The 20,621-nt window shown below is 35.8% G+C and overlaps 2 protein-coding genes across 5 annotated transcripts in view; one reads left to right on the forward strand and one right to left on the reverse strand.

Annotated features, from left to right (window-relative positions):
* efr3ba (EFR3 homolog Ba (S. cerevisiae)) overlaps window positions 1–11,841 on the reverse strand; it is a 32,783-nt gene extending 20,942 nt beyond the window's left edge. For 2 of the 4 annotated variants that reach the window (XM_016282336.1, XM_016282335.1), the window contains exons 1-4: window positions 11,692–11,841; window positions 2,601–2,677; window positions 1,397–1,524; window positions 826–976 (exon numbers count right to left, since the gene is read on the reverse strand). In XM_016282336.1, coding sequence (XP_016137822.1) covers window positions 826–976; window positions 1,397–1,524; window positions 2,601–2,677; window positions 11,692–11,797 — 462 coding nt within the window. In that variant the 5' untranslated portion in view covers window positions 11,798–11,841. Of the gene's footprint in view, window positions 1–825; window positions 977–1,396; window positions 1,525–2,600; window positions 2,678–4,754; window positions 4,928–10,617; window positions 10,945–11,691 lie in introns of those variants that run through there. The other 2 variants (XM_016282337.1, XM_016282338.1) reach the window with 2 other exon arrangements.
* A 1,060-nt stretch (window positions 11,842–12,901) lies between these two features.
* LOC107592797 (dnaJ homolog subfamily C member 27-like) lies at window positions 12,902–16,927 on the forward strand. Its single transcript, XM_016282361.1, has 4 exons — window positions 12,902–13,084; window positions 13,169–13,291; window positions 13,389–13,549; window positions 16,590–16,927. The coding sequence occupies exons 1-4, from the start codon at window positions 12,902–12,904 to the stop codon at window positions 16,720–16,722; spliced, it is 600 nt and encodes a 199-aa protein (XP_016137847.1). The 3' UTR covers window positions 16,723–16,927.
* The last annotated feature ends 3,694 nt before the right edge of the window (window positions 16,928–20,621 follow it).

A 20,621-nucleotide genomic window follows, 5' to 3' on the forward strand; every position in this document is an offset into this window, starting at 1 on the left:
TACAGTGGGGCAAAAAAGTATTTAGTCAGCCACCAATTGTGCAAGTTCTCCCACTTAAAAAGATGAGAGAGGCCTGTAATTTTCATCATAGGTATACCTCAACTATGAGAGACAAAATCAGAAAAAAAAATCCAGAAAATCACATTGTAGGACTTTTTAAAGAATTTATTTGAAAATTATGGTGGAAATAAGTAGTTGGTCAATAACAAAATTTCATCTCAATACTTTGTTGTTCAAAATAACAGCATTTATTTTAAATAGAAATTCTTTGAAACATCACTTTTGTACAATTTAATGCATCCTTGCTGAGGATATATTTTATTTTAAGACTAGACGAGACTGAAAATTCAGCTATCACAGGAATAAATTACATTTTAAAATATACTGAAATATAAAATAATCATTGTTTTAATTAATTATATATATATTCTTAATTTGTAACTGAACTGAACAAGACTGAAAGCAGCAGTATATTTAGGAGATGTGACACTGTGGGGATTTGATTGGCAAGGAGGGCTTTATATTTAATATAGTTTGGATGTGCTTGATTGAGGTGAAGCCAAAATGTTACAGCTTTGCACTCTGTGCAATCAGGCGGATTGAGCTTTTGAAACTTCTTAGTTCTGGTCTGATCCTCCGAGATCACTGCAAGACTGACTCCTGAACCCATGGTGTTGATGCAGCAGCCACATCTCCCTCTGTACTGCAGAGATGCCCGGCTCAAGCTAGATTTATCAAGTGATCATTTCCACATGGTGTTCTAAATCTGTAACTACATCAATAGGGGCTGTAAGTGAATTATGACAGGCAGAAAATTTCACTCACTGAGTTAGTGCCCAGGATCTGTAAATTGGGTTTGTCTGCCTCCAGCAGCTTTCGCACCATAGTAAGGAAACTTTCCACAAAAAGGTTTATACTCTGACAGTGACAGGCCATCAGCAGCTGGTCCAATGCCTCCATCGCAATACAAACATACCTGTGAGACACACACAAACATGACACTGCCCAGTGATGATCACAGATTATTATGTCGGGTATAAATCAATTAATAAATTTGGTGTTATGTTAGAATCATTATTATACTCATTCCTTTTGTTCTTGTAATATTTTGAATTGTTTTTAGCTTTATTTTTTTGTTTCCATTTAAATGTTTAGTTTTGAAATGTTGCTGTATGCATTTGTAATTTGAATTTCATTTCTTTTATTTTCTTAAATGTGTATACTGTATATATAGTATTTATAGAGTTTTAGCTTTTAGTTTTAATTACATTTTCTTATTTGTAAGTCGCTTTGGATAAAAGTGTCTGCTAAATGACTAAAAGTAAAGTAAGTAAAAGTAAAATCACAGAGCCAGACAGAAACAATCACTGCATTTTCTTCCAGTTTTTGTTTATACCCATATCTATGCCGGGCGACGTCTCTGGATAGTCTCTCTGACAGGTAGGCACCGATACGGTCTAGTTTCTCCGGAGCAGACAAGGCGTAAAAAGTAAGCTTCTCCATGTTAGCTTTCACCAAACCGTCCTTTACACAAAAAGACAAGACAGGCAGTTAGACAGAGAGCAAGAGAACATTGAAAAGAGGCCTATTAGAGAAAGACATAAGAAGAAAAATTAACCATAAAATCATTTTAAACTTTTCTCTACCCAAAAATAATCTTCCATAGATGATTGATCTTCTATTCTGAGTCTAATGCAGATCCTAATACAGATTCTTAAGCTTGTCTCATTATTCAGAAGACAGACAGATTTAAACAATTTCCATTTTTGTGCTTTAACCTCACATGATGCAATATGTGATGAGGGGTTCTTTATAAAATTAGACTTTTATTTGTAACCTGTTAAATTACTTAAAATATAATTTGCATTAAATGATCAGGGCATTTTTCATTTTACTATTTTAATTTATTTTATAGTATTATCATATATAACACCTATCTTTATTTATTTATTTTTTTCTTTCCAATTTTACAATATTTGATAAACATTACAATATTCGATTTTTAGTGCAATTTAAACTTTTCTAATAAATATCATTCAAAACTGTAAAAAGGAAATAGAAAAAATAGTGGCATACAACTACACTGTAATATACTGTATATTTCAAAGTTAAATTCATACGTTCAAGAAGTTAAAATAGATTTTAAGTATACATTTTACAAGATAATAATTTCAGTCTCTCTATTTAAAAATTGCTTCTGTGTAATTAAGGATTGAAATTTATTAGCAATTTTTTTTTCAGATTACTAAGAAAACTAAAGATGGAAAATATGTACGTTGTAAGAAATTAACCAAAACCCCCCACAAAACCACACTTTATTTCTTAATTTTAAAATACCTTTTGTAAATCATTTTTGTTTTCTCTCATATTTTCCAAACCCCAGCATGAAAATCCCTGAAACAGACAACTTGTCTGTTAAATCAGGCAATCAGGTGAGCATGCAGCAGATCTGCGATGCCACAGCGGCTCTAAAACTAATGAATGTCACCATTGAAAGCCTATGTCTACATCACTGCATTGATCACTTATGACTGATAACCACTAGAAACCTAGTGAAGCATCCCTTTCTCTGGCTCAGCTTTTATTTAATCTGACCTCACCTCAGGGTCCTCAGGAAAGATGTTATCCACCAGCCTCTTATAACGGGGTCTCAGGGCCCCACAGCATCCACAAACACCTGAAACAATGGGAGAAAGTCATTAGAGCGGCAGTAATATAAAAGAAGACCCTAACACAATAACTGAGCACACAAGGAGAGAAATAATACATGTGAAGTAAAAAAGGAAGTTTGGAAGGCTATCTCTCCAGACTCCTTTGTTTACCTCATCTCCGGGATGTAGGGCAGTATTGATTAAGAGTCTTTGTAATTATACTCAACGTGAGGTTTATTTATTGCATTGACACATTAAATGAATTAGACCTGTGTTCTGTAATCTAGTAAGTGAGGCCAGTCGATTCAGGGGAAAGGCATTAATCTGTATTTAGGAAACGTCTGCAGCTTGGTGTGCCAGTTAAATGGCTTTGAAAAGCATCTGTTGAAAGCATTTAGAATTGTTTTGGTTTTAAACCAGCACTTGAAAGCCCATTAAAGGCTTATACTGGTATATAAAGGGACACATTGTAAAAAAGGTAAAAATGATAATTTATCAATTGTCAATAATTTGATGCAAATGATTTCTGGAGAATATTAATATTTTCATTTTAAAATAAGTTTGAATATGTTAACATTAGCTACTGCGTTAGGTAATATGAACTATCAATGAACAACAGTTTTTTCAGCATTTATTAATATAGTTTAATCAGTGTTATTTTAGTATTATTTTTTATACTATTATAATATTTATGAATATTTTGAATGATCTTTTATTTTTATATTTTCAGTTTACATTTAAATTTTAATTGAAATATTAGTAATTTTGTTATGTGTTTTTGCCCTTTTTATTTATTATTATTTCTATTTAGTTGATTTCAGGAGAATAACAAAAATGTTTTATTTTAAAATAAGATTGAATATGTAACATTAGTTACTGTTCTATGTAATATGAACTATCAATGAACAACAGTTTTTTCAGCATTTATTAATATAGTTTAATCAGTGGTATTTTATTATTTATATACTATTAAAGTATTTATTAATATTTTGAATTAGCTTTTATTTTTACATTTTCAGTTTACATTTAAATTCAAATTGAAGTTCTAGTCATTTTATTGCCATTTTATGTATTATTATTTCTATTTAGTTTTAATTTATTTTTCTTTTTATTAATTTTAGGACTTAAACATATTTATTTTATTTAATTGCCAAGGCAACATTTTTAAGTTTTTCATATAATATTTAAATTTTATTTCATCTTAATTTCAATGACTGAAAATGATTTTAATAGTTTTAGTTAATAATAGCAACACTGAGATAACCTTAACTATAGCAGTGTAGCAATATACTCCATTAATACTCCATCTATCCATTTTAAACAACTTTTTTATAATTATACATGTTTTTAATGAGTTTATATTAACTGAAAGAGACTACATGGAATATATATATATATATATATATATATATATAAGAGAAAGTTTTTATATATATATATATAAGAGCAACGAAGGTCACTGCGAGTATGAATATGTAATATATGTTCTTTTAAAAATGAATTTGTCATACTGCAGGGCTATTTAAGCAAACCTGCAGGAAGGTAAAATGTGATTAAAATTGTTGAAACTCACCAGTCAATGAATCTAAAATACACAATTTTCCTTATACATTCATAACTTAAAATACTGATGCTGAATAAAAACAGTTCATATAAATTACTACCCAATTAAAACTCCACAAACATGTTTTTTCAGACACACACAAACCCACTTCTGGGTGGATGAGTCAGAAGCAGCACCTTGGCAGGACCCCTGGGAGGACAAGGCTGTTTACACCACTACCATAGTGAAAGAGCTTCGTCATGGAGGAAAGTAAACAAATCAGAGCAGGTGGAGCGATGAGACAGCAGCGCTCAACCACCCCCACAAAACTGACAAAGGCAACAAATATTAAGGATCATATCATACATGACATGACCAATACGAGCAAAATAGTGTGTATAGAAGGATATGATAGAGCAGACAGATATTAAACTACCTACAGTATATCTATCAGTTTACAAAACTCACTCAACTTTGTTTTTCAAATGCAACACAAGGTCGGCGTAGGTTTATTGACTCAAGCCTGCTGTCCGACTAGCTATTGTAAAGCTGCCGTTTACCGAGATCATGATTGGCAATTCCGCTCTGATTGGATGGACCGGAGAGGAGCTGGAGTGTGAGTCACACATTGGCACACCTGCTAGTGTTTTGACACTTCAGCGTGACACCTCTACGCCTAAAGCAACTGAAGCAGAAGCAAAAGAAAAAAAACCTGACAGTGGACACTGAATATTTCCACCCACACACTCAAGACTGCAGTAGATTATCTCATGCTCTCCCAGTTCCCTTTCAGTCGACGTCACGTCGGTGACTGACAAATTGGGATCTCGCTTAGAGAGACCAATCCGCTTCGAGTGTAAACTAAACGAGCCAATGCACATTGGCGTGCGATAATTGCATCCAGCTGCCACTGATCACAGCGTGAGCATAAAAAGACAGCCGGTGCGACGCATACCAGCTTTTCGCTTCGGAGCCTAGCGACAACATCGTTCTGCTCCTACCAAATTGCTTCGTGTGTGACGAGTCTAGCGCGCTCTAGGGAGCTTTTTGTGTTGCGGACGGTGCTTCAGCGGTGGTCGTTTCTGTGTCGAGTGGGTTGCGCACTTCAGGCTGCACTACCCCCTGTCGTTCTGCAAGCGGCCATTTCCCCTGTGCGCCTCAGCACCTAAAAGAGCATTTCCCTGAAAGAACCTATTTCTCTAAAAGAGCTTACACGGGTGCGTCTTTGTAAAGACGACGGATCGTCTTTTTAAAGATGCCGTTTCACCCGTGCGTTTCTGGATGCGGTCGTTACCTGGCGCTGGGTGATGGTCACGATCACTGCCTCATGTGTCTGGGCATTAAACACGCTGAGGTGGCGTTTGTGGAGTCATGTTGAGGCAACCAGTTGAGGAACGCGCTGGGCCCTCTTCTAAGAGCGTACCAGCGGTAACCTTCGGTGCTCCTCCCGACGACCGGATGTCGGTCACTGCATCGGAGAGAGAGCTCTCTGGAGAGGAAGATTCGGCTGCGCTGCCGCCCTCTGGGATGGTGGCAAGGCCTGAATCGGATCCGGAGATGTCGGCTATGCTTTCCCGGGCCGCCGAGAGGGTAGGGCTCGAGTGGAAACCTCCACCACATCCCGAGCCCTCAAGGTTGGACGATTGGTTTCTCGGGGTGGCACGCGCTGGTTCTCAGCGCCCCGCCTTTCTTCCTGGAGGTGCATGAGGAGCTCACCAGGTCATGGACGGCACCTTTTACTGCCACAAACCGACCTGCTGGTTCCTCCTCCCTCACCACCCTCGATGGGGGTGCAGCTAGGGAGTATACGGCGATCCCCCCCGGTGGAGCAGTCAGTAGCGACGCAAGTTGTGTCCTAAGACCGCCTCCTCCTGGCAGGGTAACCTGCCGCTCCCCTCCCAGGCCTGTAGGCATTTGTCTAGTCTGGCCGGCGGTGCTTATACGGCTTGTGGAGAAGCTGCCTCCGCCTTACACGCTATGGCGTTACTGCAGGTTCATTAGGCCAAGGCACTGAAGGACCTGCACGAGGGTGGTCACGATCCGGAAGTTCTGAAAGAGCTCCGAACTGCTACTGACCTCACGCTCCGAGCAACGAAGGTCACTGCGAGTTCTCTGGGTCGTGCGATGTCCACACTTGCGGTCCAGGAGCGCCATCTCTGGCTGTGTCTGATCGACATGAGGGACGCCGACAAAGTTCAGTTCCTCAATGCCCCTGTGTCCCAGAACCGGCATCTTCGGAGACGCGGTCGAGAGTTATATATATATATATAAATCGTGTGATATTAAAAAAGACATAATTGTTACTGAATTAAGACCAAGACAATTGATTACAATTGTTAAAAGTAATGTACTTAAAAAAAAAAAGGCTTTTATTTTCACTGAACTAAAGCCAAAACAAATTATTCAAATTATTCAAACAGATTTATTAATTTTATGAATTAGTTGGTAATCATAATAAATGTTTTGTTTTTATTTTATTTATTAATAATGGAAATTGAATAAACTGGTAAAATATTAGTGCATTAAAACAAGATATTTATATTTTGTTTTTTATTTAATTTAAATAATTGGCTCTTATTTGTCACTGATGTAAAGCCAAAACAAATAATAAAAAATATTTTTTTATTTTATTTATTAATTGTTATAATTAATTTATATAATAATAATTATTATTATTAAATAATTGTTGCGATTTTTGAACCATGCTTAGTCTAGCTCAGTTTCCAGAGAGTTCATCCTAATAAAAAATATAGCGTGAATTCTCCTGAGATATTTTGGAGCATCTGCCACATTCATGAATATACTGTCAATGAATCATTAGGCAATGTTAAGACAAGGAGGAGATAAAGAACAAACATTTACATGTAAGTTTTCAACAGACAACCAAGTGATTTGCAAGAAATCACAATCATCTGTCCATTTGTGCTCCCAAAACCGAAGGTATTGATGAGCATCCCAGCATGGCAAGAAGTAAATATTAAGTCCATAAATCCAAGCACCATACAAGATGAGCATCCCTTATAAATAAAGCAAGAAGTGAATATTAAGTATATATACCCAAGCTCCATAGAAGATGAGCATCCCTTATAAATAAAGCAAGAGGTGAATATTAAGTGTATAAATCCAAGCTCCATACAAGATGAGCATCCCTTCAACATAATCATAAGTAAAGCAAGAGGTAAATATTAAGTTTATAAATCTGAGCTCCAAACACAAGCTGCAGGAACTGCTTTACTAGTACTGTATTAGCTACATTTATAAAACGCAAGCGCTTTGGCATTCTGTTTCTCGGACAGGGTGGTAAATATAACCTTCACAGTTCCCCATGGTTTACAACCCTCATAATTCTCTGATGGCTGTGTACTCACCTCTATCATTCACCTGGCACAATCTACTGACACTGACTGTGCCCAGGGGCCAAAATATCTGCTTTAGTATTTTAACTTATTATATCAGAATTCTACATTTGATAACAATGTTAATAAATACATGTAAAATGTTATGCTCAAAAAGCACAAACAACTAAATCATTTATATCAGGAGTGTAGCATTATCACTAGGGAAGTAAGTACATACTTTGTTGCCAAGAACAACTCTATACACACATCTGCAATCTGCATACGCTGCAAAACAAAGGCTATAGCTGGCACAGTGACAAAGAAGATTATGTCATAATAAAGAACTAGTTGTGCTCGGATGTGCTACTATGGCTTATATGATATCCTCCAAGCTGGTAGGGATACTAGAAGACATCCAGCTTTAATAGGGCTTTGTTAAGAAATTACATAACACACAACTCACTATGCAATGCATGTGAATGAATCAAACTCCATGTTGTGGCGGCTACAGTATGGAAAATCAATCTTTCCGAAACACAAAAAGCAGACTCTGGGCACTGTCTCTCTCGCAATGACGCAGCCACTCTAAATACGGTTCCCCTGAATTGTTGGAGCTTCTTGAAATGACAGCTATATTTAGCATATCAGCCATCACAGATGCCATATCCCTTCAGATTGCCCAAAACAGGACACACTATCAAAGCCACTCTCATAGGGAAGTGTCACAGGGAAAAGCAGAACTACAGAGAGGGAACTTCATTCTAGGCCGAATAATGTAGCCTATTCATTTACTTCTTTAACCTTGTCACTGTAAGCTCTACTTCCATGAGCATCTAGTTAATCTAAAACTATTATTTGCATACCCAGGACTCTGTATGAGAATGACGTTGTGCCTTTTTGAAGAAGCTTAGTTAAAGTGTTTCAGTAATACTATTAAAACATTACATATTATGCCCCAAAACAGTTTGCAGTTGTGGCCAAAATGTAAATCTACATAACACGCAGTGAGGTCCAAATCTCTGGGGAAAAAATGTGAAAATCTAGGATTCAAAATATAATTTAAACTTGGATCAACAGAAAAATTTAGGATTCCGAAAATTACAATTGAAAAAAAAAAATAACTTTATTACATAAAATTGTGATATACTAATCCTCCAAAGTTAAGGGGTTGGTAATATTTTTGTATGTTTTTAAAATCTCTTTTGCTCAGTAAAGCTGCATTTATTTGCTTACAAACACAGTAAAAAGATAATACTGTGAAATATTATTACCATTTTAAATAACTGTTGTCCGTTTTAATATATTTTAAAATGTCATTTGTTTCTGCAATGGCAAAGCTGATTTTTTTTTCCAGCATCATTACTCAAGTCTTCAGTGTCACTTAACCTTGTCACTGTAAGCTCTACTTCCATGAGCATCTAGTTAATCTAAAACTATTATTTGCATACCCAGGACTCTGTATGAGAATGACGTTGTGCCTTTTTGAAGAAGCTTAGTTAAAGTGTTTCAGTAATACTATTAAAACATTACATATTATGCCCCAAAACAGTTTGCAGTTGTGGCCAAAATGTAAATCTAAATAACACGCAGTGAGGTCCAAATCTCTGGGAAAAAATTTTGAAAATCTAGGATTCAAAATATAATTTAAACTTGGATCAACAGAAAAATGTAGGAAAAAAATAGAAAAAAAAAATAACTTTATTACATAAATTTGTGATATACTAATCCTCCAAAGTTAAGGGGTTGGTAATATTTTTGTATGTTTTTAAAATCTCTTTTGCTCAGTAAAGCTGCATTTATTTGCTTACAAACACAGTAAAAAGATAATACTGTGAAATATTATTACCATTTTAAATAACTGTTGTCCGTTTTAATATATTTTAAAATGTCATTTGTTTCTGCAATGGCAAAGCTGATTTTTTTTTCCAGCATCATTACTCAAGTCTTCAGTGTCACATGATCCTTTAGAAATCATTCTAATAAACTGATTTGGTACTTAAGAAATATTTCTCATTATTATCAATGTTGAAAACAGTTGTGCAACTTAATATTGTTGTGGAAACCATGATACATTTTTTCAGGATTCTTTAATTTAACAGAAAGTTAAAAATAACTGTTTTTTATTGAAATAAAAATATTTTGTGAGCAGTTTAACGCATCCTTGTTGAATGAAAGTATCAATTCCTTAATTTAAAAAAAAAATCTTACTGACCCTAAATGTTTTGATTGGTAACATATGGGATTCTAGGCCACAAATCTATATATTTGTAACATTGACCATGTGAAATTAGTTCATTTATTAATTACATTTTTCACTCAGTGTCAATATGATAATATACATTTTAATTAAAAAATATATTTTTTTAAACATTTTTTTCAAATATTTTTTTAGTCAAATCAATTAGTTTTGTTATACTAGTCAACCATAAAAATATTCACATGATATGCCATTGCTGATTAACTAATCTTTTGAACTCTTTAAGTAAAAAAAGGCATAGCATAATCGATCAGCATACATAACTGACTTGATCCTACATTCTCTCGAAAAGCTGATTTACCTGACATGAGTGAAAAAATTTGAGTGAAATAGTCAGGCTGTTAAAAATGTAATCGATCTGGTTTTGAAGCGCTAAAGCCAGTCGCACATCTCTAAGGCATCCACGCTCTGAGAAATCAAAGTCGCAGCCTGACTGCATGCAGCTTGTTCGACTCATCCTCAACCATGCATGCTGGTCAGAGAAAATAATATGAATACAGCAGGAAATATAATATGTGTACATGCAAATGTACAGTTAGTGTAAATAGCTGAACGTTGCAGTAGGTCTGTGTGTTTTAGTAGTGTGTGTTTGAGTATTTGGTGCAAAGTAGTGTGGATGAAGCTAAGATGAAGCTGAAATGAAAGATGAAATGAAATATGCACAATAAATAGAGCAGAGCTGCAATACTGCATGCAATCTGTTGCTTCAGCATCATTCTGCTGTCATTGCCATAATCTCCTGTGATGCACATGAATCTTTCCTTCCTAAAAACACAGGCAGGGAATTACCATATACACATAATCATGCACTCACACAATCGCCCTTACCGTACATTGATGGAAAACCTGATGAAATTCTGTTCTTTGCCTGAAGCCTCTTTCTCTGTCACATAGCCAGAGAGAGAGGGAGAGAGAGAGACACACGCTCTCACAGACACTCAATCACACATGCACGCTCTCATACGGCGCATGTGACCGGGCTCCAATGACCTTGGATTTTCCAAACAACAAGGCACAGCTTTCCCTCTATCAGGAACAATGCTGTTTTAACACACAGGTGCACACACACGCACACGAATACACACTCACACACACTCCTGCACGCATGCAGCCCCTCCTCAGCAAAGATGAACACATTCACACACCTCCTGACCATTCAACAATGAGAGAGACAGAGGGGGAGGGAGATGAGGAGGGCATTAGAGCGATGGAGAGGGTGCAGACACAGGATGAGAGGGAAGGAATCAATTGGTGCAGCCATGCGTCAATCAACTAGAACCCCGCCTGCAGCTGCCCATCCTCTCTGGTAGTATTTGATTGTCGCCTGTTATTTTTGTTGCTTTTTTTGCACTGTTTTTATAATGAATAAAACATGCATGATATCTTATAAAGAGAGTCTAATAAAAGATACATTTTGTTTAGAGACTTTAATATTGCATTTGATTTAAAAGGGAATGTTGTATACATCAGAAGAACAAAATTCCACTTTGTCTAATTAATGAAATTCTAATGCATGTTGTTTTATTTTTGGGGCTTTTTGTTCTACTGTTTTTAACCAAATGAAATTATATTAATAAATCCTTTTTTTTTTAATCCATATCTACAATATAGTATACTGTGTGTTTGTTTTCTACCCTGGGCTGATTGGAGAAGCTCTAGCGTCTAATCCATGGCAATCCAACTGGTTGAATTATGGCAGCATATTGCCAACCACCATTTATTATTTTTTGCAGTTGTTAAATGTTGTATGAGCATTCTTAGATCAAAAAAATCATGGATCAAATTCAGAATCAGGCTATTTCAAATCATCAAATGTAAATAAAGTGCTCATGAGCTATAAATGAAAACAATTGCATGTAAAAACAACAAAAACAGAAATATATAGTGAAAAAATATGCTTACCACCTCCAACCTGATGGTCCAGCAGAGTACTGCAATCCAAGAGTAGTCGTCTTGGATTTGGCAAATCTGGGAGACCTGAAAAATTTGGAAAACATGGAAGTGGCATCTTCTCGCTATACTAATGAGAATAATATATATTCCTGTAATCGAACCTATTCTATATCTGAATCCTTTTTTGGAAAGCATGGGAGTCCCAGACTACTAGTTTTAGACCTGTAAACTTTCATCCACTGTAGGCTATGTTAATGAGAGCCTCCCTCCCCCCATGCATTGGTTTGTTGCACTCTCTCTCTCCATCCCATTGTCACTCACTTGGCTCAGGAACTTTATATAGAGTTCCAGCAGCTTTTTATATCCCGCTTTTTGCCTTTAGATCTTATTTTAGGACATTACATTTACTGTCAATTTTATATATATATATTTAAACTGTAGTATGAATTGATTTACGCGAATCGGTTCTTCTGAACAATTCATTTTAAAGAACCGGTTCTTTAAAAAAAACACTGAATCACCCTAAAACATTACAATAAAGCCATTTGTAACCACATATTCTTGTTAATGATTGATGCTTGTTTTATTAAGTGTATTTAATGTGTCCCAGTTTGCACTTATATTAAACACTAAACGCTTGACTGAAAATATTTTGAACGATTTAATAAAATACGCGATATTAAAAACAACTCGTATACACATTTCTTCGTATGATCAAACGACCATACCATCAAATCGTAAGCACAGATTCAGCTTTAAGAGTAGCATAACTTACTTTTCGCTCCATATGTCAAATGTTCGGTTCATTGAAATTTCTCGTAATCAGTTTACTCATCTTTTCTCGACACGTTACGAGTCGGACATGTTAGAAAGAGTTTTTGATTCAGTCGTGAACAGAGGCGGACAGTAACTAAGTACATTTACTTGAGTATTGTACTGCATGATTTATCATGTGTATGCACTTGATTAAGTGTGTTTAAAAGTAATATTAAAATAATGTGTAGACAAAATGTTTCTTTTTATTACACAATGTAATGGAGAATTGTTTTTTGTTATTGCTCTATGCATACATCTAACTAACCACAGTGTGGTAGTATTGAGTTGCTGTCCATGTAACGTCCTCCCTGAAGAACCTGATGGCATCAGCGTTTAACATTTGTCAATAGAAATTGATCACAGGCTTGTGATGGCTATGAGAGTCTGTTGTTGGAGGGAATTGATGTTGTGTGTTTTACAGGTCCGCAATGAGTTTTATAAGGACTCTCAGGGGGTGATTCTGGTCTATGATGTTGGTCTGAGGGAGAGTTTTGACGCTCTGGACAGCTGGCTCACAGAGATGAAGCAGGAAATGGGCTCACAGGTCAACATGGAGAACATCATCTTCATTGTGTGTGCCAACAAGGTGCCACTAGTGTTTAAATATCTATTGTGTTATCTGTGATTTATGTGAGAGAATGTTATAAAGTGTGGTCTCTGACCCGTAAAGGTTGACCTGACAAAAAGGCGAGTTGTGGATGAGAGTGAGGGGAGACTTTGGGCCGAGAGCAGAGGATTTCATTACTTTGAAACTTCTGCTCAGAGTGGTGAAGGCATCAATGAAATGTTTCAGGTATGTACTCACATACAACTCTTTTCATTTGACTACCCTGCTGTTTTGTTTTTTAAAGAATGACTGTTCTTTATTTATTATGTGTCCACCTCCACAGGCCTTTTTCTCATCCATAACTGATATGTGTGAAAATGGAGGGAAGAGACCCACTCCAGAGGTCAATGTAGGTTTTACTAAAGAGCAGGCCGACACCATCCGACGCATCCGCAACAGCAAAGACAGCTGGGATATGCTGGGGGTTAAACCTGGGGCCACAAGGTAAATTGTATGCTTAATGTGTCTGCTTGTGCTGCTGAACTTTTGTATATCATAATCTGGATGAATGGCTATTTAGATATTACCTTTTGCTCTGTATAATGGGCTCTGTTGTACAGTATCAGGTTAATGAACTAAATGATAGCTTTCCGCCACTCACACATTTATTTAATCAAAAATAGTCAAAAACAGTAAAATATTATTACATTTACCTGAAATATATTACTTTAAATATTATTACAATTTAAAATAACCGTTTTCTCATATAATATGTTTTAAAAATGTAATTTATTCCTGTGTTGGCAAAGCAGAAATTACACCAGGCTTCAGCGTCACATGATCTTTCAGAAATCAGTCTAATATGCTGATTTGGTGCTCAAGATACATTTTTTACCATTATTGATGTTGAAAACAGTTGTGATGCTTAATATTTTTGTAGAAACTGATTTATGAATTTTTTCAGGATTCTTTGATGAATAGAAAGTTAGGAAGAACAGCATTTATTTTATACTATGGCATTTAAAAAATAATAAATCTAAGATTACAAGATTAAAGTCATAATATTTGGAGAGAAAGGTCAAAATTACGAGAATAAAGTCTAAATAATTGTGACTTCTCAAAATATTTCGAATTTATTCTTGTGATATGACTTTAATCTCGTAATCTTCGATTTTTTAGTATTTTTTAACGTGGCACTAAAACGCTGTTGTAATTTTAAATAGAAATAGAAAATAGAAATCTTTTGTAGCATTATAAATGTCTTTGCTGTCACCTTTGATCAGTTTAATGCATCCTTGCTAAACAAAAGTATTCATTTATTAAAAAAAAAAAAATCTTTCTGACCCCAAACTTTTAAACAGTAGTGTATGTATATATGCATTTGCATGATGCAGTGTATCAGATGCAGTTTTGTTAATGCCTGACAGCAGTGGTTTGGCAATGTTATACAGTTGATTTATTGAATAATTTCAGATTTGCTTTTTGTATATTATAAATTTATTTAATGGTGATTTAGCAATGGACTGAAAAAATAGTGCCTGGTGTGGATATCTAAAGAGCATGCATGGTAGCTGATGGTTGATAAAATGCCATACATGCCATGTAATATTTCACAAAATTTCATAATTATAAAAAAATACATGTATTAAAAAAAGTTAAATTAAATTGACTATATTATATAGGCCCCTGGGCTTTGTTCTCTAAACATTTTTAACCAGCCCTAAACAGCTGCGTTGTTTGTTATAACATTGTTATACATTATGGCATCAAAAATTAGGATTGCAGCACTAATCAGCCAAATATAGAAAAATTTTCGGGCGATCATTTAAAAATAGCAGATATCACTAGTGCAAGCCCTGTTGGTTTTGTATTTGGATTGGGATGTTGATTTGGCTCTGTTTTCTTAAACCCCACTTAACCTCTCTGAAGTTATAAGTCAATTGATGTTAATATAGGTTAGTGCGTTCCCATCTTTGTTTAAAGGGGTCATATGATGCTTTTTTAAAGATCATTATTTTATGTATTTGGTGTAACAAAATATGTTGACATGCTTTAATGTTCAAAAAACACATTATTTTTCAAATACTGTACATTATTGTAGGTCCTCTATGCCCCGCCTCTCTCAAACGCTTTGTTTTCTACAAAGTCCCTCCTTCCGACAAGTGCAGTCTGCTCTGATTGGCCAGCTGACCCAGTGCATTGTGATTGGCCGAACACCGCAAGCACTCGTCGGAAATGTAACGGCCCTTACCATAATCACGAGCTTCATCTTTCAAAATAAATGTAAAGACAGAGCCCAAAAGGGGAACAGAGTTGCGTGACAGACACAGTGATGAAGCTGGTATGTGTTTCTTTGCAGTACACAAGCCACGGTTAAGACAGCTGACTCCACTGTGATGTGACCCCCTATCTCACTCGCTCGCTCGCACACTCTCTCGCTCGCTCTCTCTCGTACACACACACACAAAACTCCGCATTTGAACAGTCAATAGCAAATATTTAAACTAATAACAAAACAGTAGCTGATTCAGAAGCGCCAGATTGTCATAGCAAAGTCAGAATGACCTCCTCTCCTAGGTTCACGAAACTGTCGTCCATAAAATGCATTGCTGTTCTGTTGTAAGTAATCTTAAAGATTCCTAAATGCATCTACTTTCGGAAGGCCAAATAAAGTGCTTTTGCTTTCGCCTAGAAACACACAGCGTCTCCCTGACATGGCTGCTTCAACACTAACTGCGGTTACTGAAACCACGCCTTCTTTCTTTGCGTGAACATTTGGGCGGCATTATGCTAATATTTCCACATAGTGATGTAGATATGTGGGGGCGTGTTAGAACGAGCCGTTTTAGGAGGGCGTAGCAGAGTCTTAACTTTGATAAAGAATATCTCTTTGGTTTTGAGACTTTAGTCTTTGCAACTTCAGGGATCTTTTCTATGCACAATCAGCTTGTAACACTCCAAAGAGAAAGGAAAACTTGAAATCGCATCATATGACCCCTTTAACACATACACAATGCCCACTAGTGACAAAGGACATAATGTGTTTTATGTGGCTTCAATAACCTTTAAAGTTAGTATTTACTACCCTGTTCCCTGAAATATTTAGTAGAATGCCAGATGCTTAAAAGCAAGCAACAAATAGTTATTACCGTTTGATACTGTTATTTCCCATTTAATTATATTGTCTCAGTATTTTTGATACAACACTGCTGGTTGTGTTAGCTTGGCTGGTTTAATCATGTGGGTCAGATCTTTAGAGAATGCCTTCAATCCAATTACCTCCCTAAATTCTCTCCTGCCATCTTAATCAGCCTCTTTGAGATTTCCATAACACCCTGAGAAACCAATCATGAGCTTGTCATGTCATTCCTCATTCCCAGCCAATCACAATCCTTGTACGGAGCCAAGCCTATCTTCATTAGCTGATTCTTCACCGTGATCCCTCTTTAGTGGGACCACAGTGGTTTGCTATATCAGCATTTTAAAGGCCTGTTTGATGTGTGCAAACTGAGACTAATAGGTTTTTCTCCTTTTCCGGTTGTAGGGAGGAAGTCAACAAGGCATACAGGAAGTTGGCTGTACTGTTGCACCCGGACAAGTGTGTGGCCCCAGGCAGTGAAGATGCCTTTAAATCAGTGGTTAACGCTCGCACATCCCTGCTCAAGAATATCAAGTAGGAGCGTGTGCTCACACACAAGTGCATCTCACATGGTTTCCATTATAAACACACCCTCCACATCGTGTCTTGAGATTTGCCATAAAACAGATTGTTTTCATCTTCATTGTGCCATCTGAATATTAGTCTTCTTTTTTTTTTTTTAAATGAACATTCTTTTTGTTTGTTTCGATTGCTTGCTGTGGTGTTTTGCTTGTTGAATTTGTATCAATTATATATTTATTTATTATTTTGATTATTAAATGTGCATTAAAAACAGTTGTCAGGGTAGTTTAAATATGCTATCAGAATGTTTGAAGTACAAATAACATTGTAGCACCACGAAAGTGTTGTCTTTTTCACCTCAAGATTTCATCAAAAACCAACAAATGACTCTCTTTAAGGCTGAAACTTAAACACGTTCCCTTGTTTTAAGTTGATCAGCTTCACATTGCCATTAGTTGGAGTTGGAGAATTACCTCACATTTGCAGAGTTCCCTTCTCAGTGAAGATTACGCTTAAGACACATGGAGAAGCCTCTGGACTTCAGCAAAGACTTAGTAACAGTGGAGTTTGACACAGTCACCACAGCTGTCCTGTTTATAATGTAATATACATGTTGATGTCAAAAGTTGTAGTAGGGAAACAACAATAATGCTGTAAAGTGTGTATCTGTCAGGCCTCAGCCCAGATCATGTGCACGTCACATCATCTTGGAGCGTGAAGATGACATTGGTGAACCCTTCCTTTTCCCAGTCTGTCCTGTGACTGTTGTGTTGTTTTGCTCCCATAGACGTACAGGTGAAAGACCACTTATTTACCAACTTATTTGTGAGGCAGACTCATGCTGTTGTTTAATCCCGACGAACCTCGCAGGGACGCCATGACCTACATGGATGGTTCCCAGTTTTTCCTCCGCTTCACCTTAGCTCACTCCAAAGAGGAGGAAAAGCATGAGAAGAAAATGTAACTTGTCTAATACCTTTGCATCAGTGCAATATAACAGTGCATTTTTGTTCAAAAATAAATACATAAAGTAATTTTTATGTAAGTCTATTTAGATTTAACACTAGATTTTACTCTGTAGAATGTCACGTCTGAGAATAGTTTCAATAGATAGTATATAAATCAACCTGTTAAAATAAGTATGTGTCATGCACATGCAGTTTGTTAATTGCATGTTAACTTATAGGTACTATATATATATATATATATATATATACATTCTGAGTTTTTCTGTCAATATGGGGTGCTGTGTGTACATTAATGAGGAAAAAAAGTTAACTTAAATGATTTTAGCAAATGGCTGCAATATAACAAAGAGTGAAAAATTTAAGGGGGTCTGAATACTTTCCGTACCCACTGTATATATATATGTGTGTGTATATATATAATATTCGTTTTTGTACCAAACATGGTTGCATTGAATTGATCAAAAGTGCAAAGACAATTACATTGTTACAAATTATTTTTGTTTCAAATAAATGCTGTTCTTTTGAACTTTTATTAATCAAAGAATCCTGAAAAAAAAAATGTGTCATGGTCTCCACAAAAATATTAAGCAGCACAACTGTTGTCAACATTGATAATAAGAAATGTTTGTTGAGCACCAAATCAGTATTGGAAGGATTTCTGAAGGATCATGTGACTGGAGTAATGGCTGCTGAAAAATATTATATAATATAATAAATATGTATTTTAAGTTAAATAATATTTTGTAATTTACAGTTGAAATAAAAGATTTTTGATCAAATAAATGTAGCCTTGGTGAGCATCAGAGACTTTCAGAAACATCATACCAAGCCCAAAATGTTGAACAGTACGCTACTTTAAGTTGTGGTCACTAGTGCCAAGACAATATTAAAGTGTATAAGAGTGCCGTTTTCCAGTCTTTACACAATATTTGGGGGTTTTGCTAAGTGCAAAACTAAAAATGTAATCATTATTCATGCTGAGGCAGTAGCTTTTTTTTTTTTATAAATATGGTTGATTTTTCTTTTCTGAAGTGTTTTAGGCATGAAAGGAGCTATCTGTAAATCTGTCACAGTGATGGTATCTGGTCCAAGGATAACGCAAGAACAAAGGGGCTTTGTTTACACCCAACACTGGAATAAATATAACTGAGATAAAACTGTTACATTAGCAGAGCTGTGTAGATGTGCCAACATGCATTAGTTCAACAATGTTTTGTTTGGCCCTTGTATATTAACACTTCTATGTAGGAAACAATCACTGTAATGCAAGTATATCAAATATTGTATTTTTTTATGGAACTGTGGTGTTTACAACACAATGTGAGTGTACATGTGCAATGTAACCATTATTTATATTTTTTAAATATTTATCTGAAAGTACACATTTTGTGATCTCTATTACACTTGTTTATTTTCAAGAGCATTTGATGTGCTGCCTTGTTCGCTACAGTATGTACAGTACTATGTAACAATGTTAGAGTTACATCATCTTTAATGTCGTACTCCTAAATGTTTCATTAGCTACACTCACTACACAATACCGAATCTTTTAACTGGAGTCACTTTTGTTTTCTTTTTTTTTTCATTGTGTGACACTGATTTAAGGCATGAGTAAGAAGCATGTTTGTGATTATGCAGAATACAAAGATGAGGCCTGTTTACATGAATGCCAAGGCCACTGCTCAATGGGAAAAGTGGCTCTGTTTTATGCACAGAAGCGTTTACTTTCTCCATTTGGCTTATATAGCGAAATAAAGGAATAATTGTAAATCACTTTTTGCCTTTTGGTTTTGAAAATTGCATTATTACCACAACATTACAAACTAAAAGAGTTTCACAATTTTCATAAAAGCTGAATTCTTTTAACTCTGATGCCATGTTTTTAGAATGCCATGATATGTGAGACACTTCAACAGACACAACAAGCAAATGTGTCCGTTTAGCACAAATGTACATAGAAAAACATTGGAAAAGCAGCACAGTGGAATGCAAAAATGCATTCGGAATAAATGACTATTTAGACTGTTGTGTGTTATATAAATACTGTAAAAAGTAAGCAAGCAGGTTAAGTCAACTCAACCTTATTTAGCTCAAGTCATCCACTCAAGTGAAAAGCATGATTATTTATGTGTGTTAAAGGAAACCGATGGTTCAGTCACTTTCTGACCTGGCACATATTGTTGGTAACCAGATCAGTGAGAAGCACTTTATCCAGCTTGCTTCCCACATTCCCTGAATCAGCGGCCTGGCCTGCTAACTAAAACCCTGCAAACGATCACATTTTCTCCTTATAATATATAGCCTATAATAACTAGTCTAATCACATTTGTAGTCTATATATATAATCTAACAATGGGGCATGATGGCCTGAAGATATCATAGATATCAACTTTTTGAAAAATTAAATAAACAGCTTTCCAAAAATGCATTTTCAGAGCAATTAGATTTTAACCTAACAATTACCTCCACACGTAAACTCACCTGTCGTGGACATTATCCTGTTAGCTGTGACCATGAGGCCTTAATGGATCGCGTGCGCTTTTGCTGAGTAGATAATCCCTTATATTTCAACCTATTACTGCCTCTCTCTCTGTGTCTGTGTCTGTGTTTGTGTGTGTCTGTCTGTGTGTGTGTGTGTGCATGTTTATGTGGTTTATGAGGACACAAATTTGTATAATAACATGGGTATGACATAGGTATTACAACGAGTAGGTGATTTATGAGGACATTTTCAGTGTCCCCGTAATTCAAAAGGCTTATAAATAATTCAGAATGAGTTTTTTTATAAATCTAAAAATGCAGAAAGTTTCCTGTGAGGGGTAGGTTTAGGGGTAGGGTTGGTGTAGGGCAATAGAAAATACGGTCTGTACAGTATAAAAACTATTATGGCTATGGAGAGTCCCCATAAACCATAAAAACAAACCTGTGTGTGTGTGTGTGTGTGTGT

Source organism: Sinocyclocheilus grahami, unplaced genomic scaffold, assembly GCF_001515645.1.
Source record: "Sinocyclocheilus grahami isolate Dianchi unplaced genomic scaffold, SAMN03320097.WGS_v1.1 scaffold158.1, whole genome shotgun sequence".
In the NCBI taxonomy this organism is placed as follows: domain Eukaryota; kingdom Metazoa; phylum Chordata; class Actinopteri; order Cypriniformes; family Cyprinidae; genus Sinocyclocheilus; species Sinocyclocheilus grahami.

What these genes read in the sequence shown, in the direction of transcription:
- LOC107592797 (XM_016282361.1), top strand. Translation starts at nt 12,902, where the DNA reads ATGTTGTGTGTTTTACAGGTCCGCAATGAGTTTTATAAGGACTCTCAG. An exon ending in GCATCAATGAAATGTTTCAG is followed by an intron (nt 13,292 to 13,388) that starts GTATGTACTCAC and finishes CCACCTCCACAG; the next exon opens with GCCTTTTTCTCATCCATAAC. An exon ending in GTTAAACCTGGGGCCACAAG is followed by an intron (nt 13,550 to 16,589) that starts GTAAATTGTATG and finishes TTCCGGTTGTAG; the next exon opens with GGAGGAAGTCAACAAGGCAT.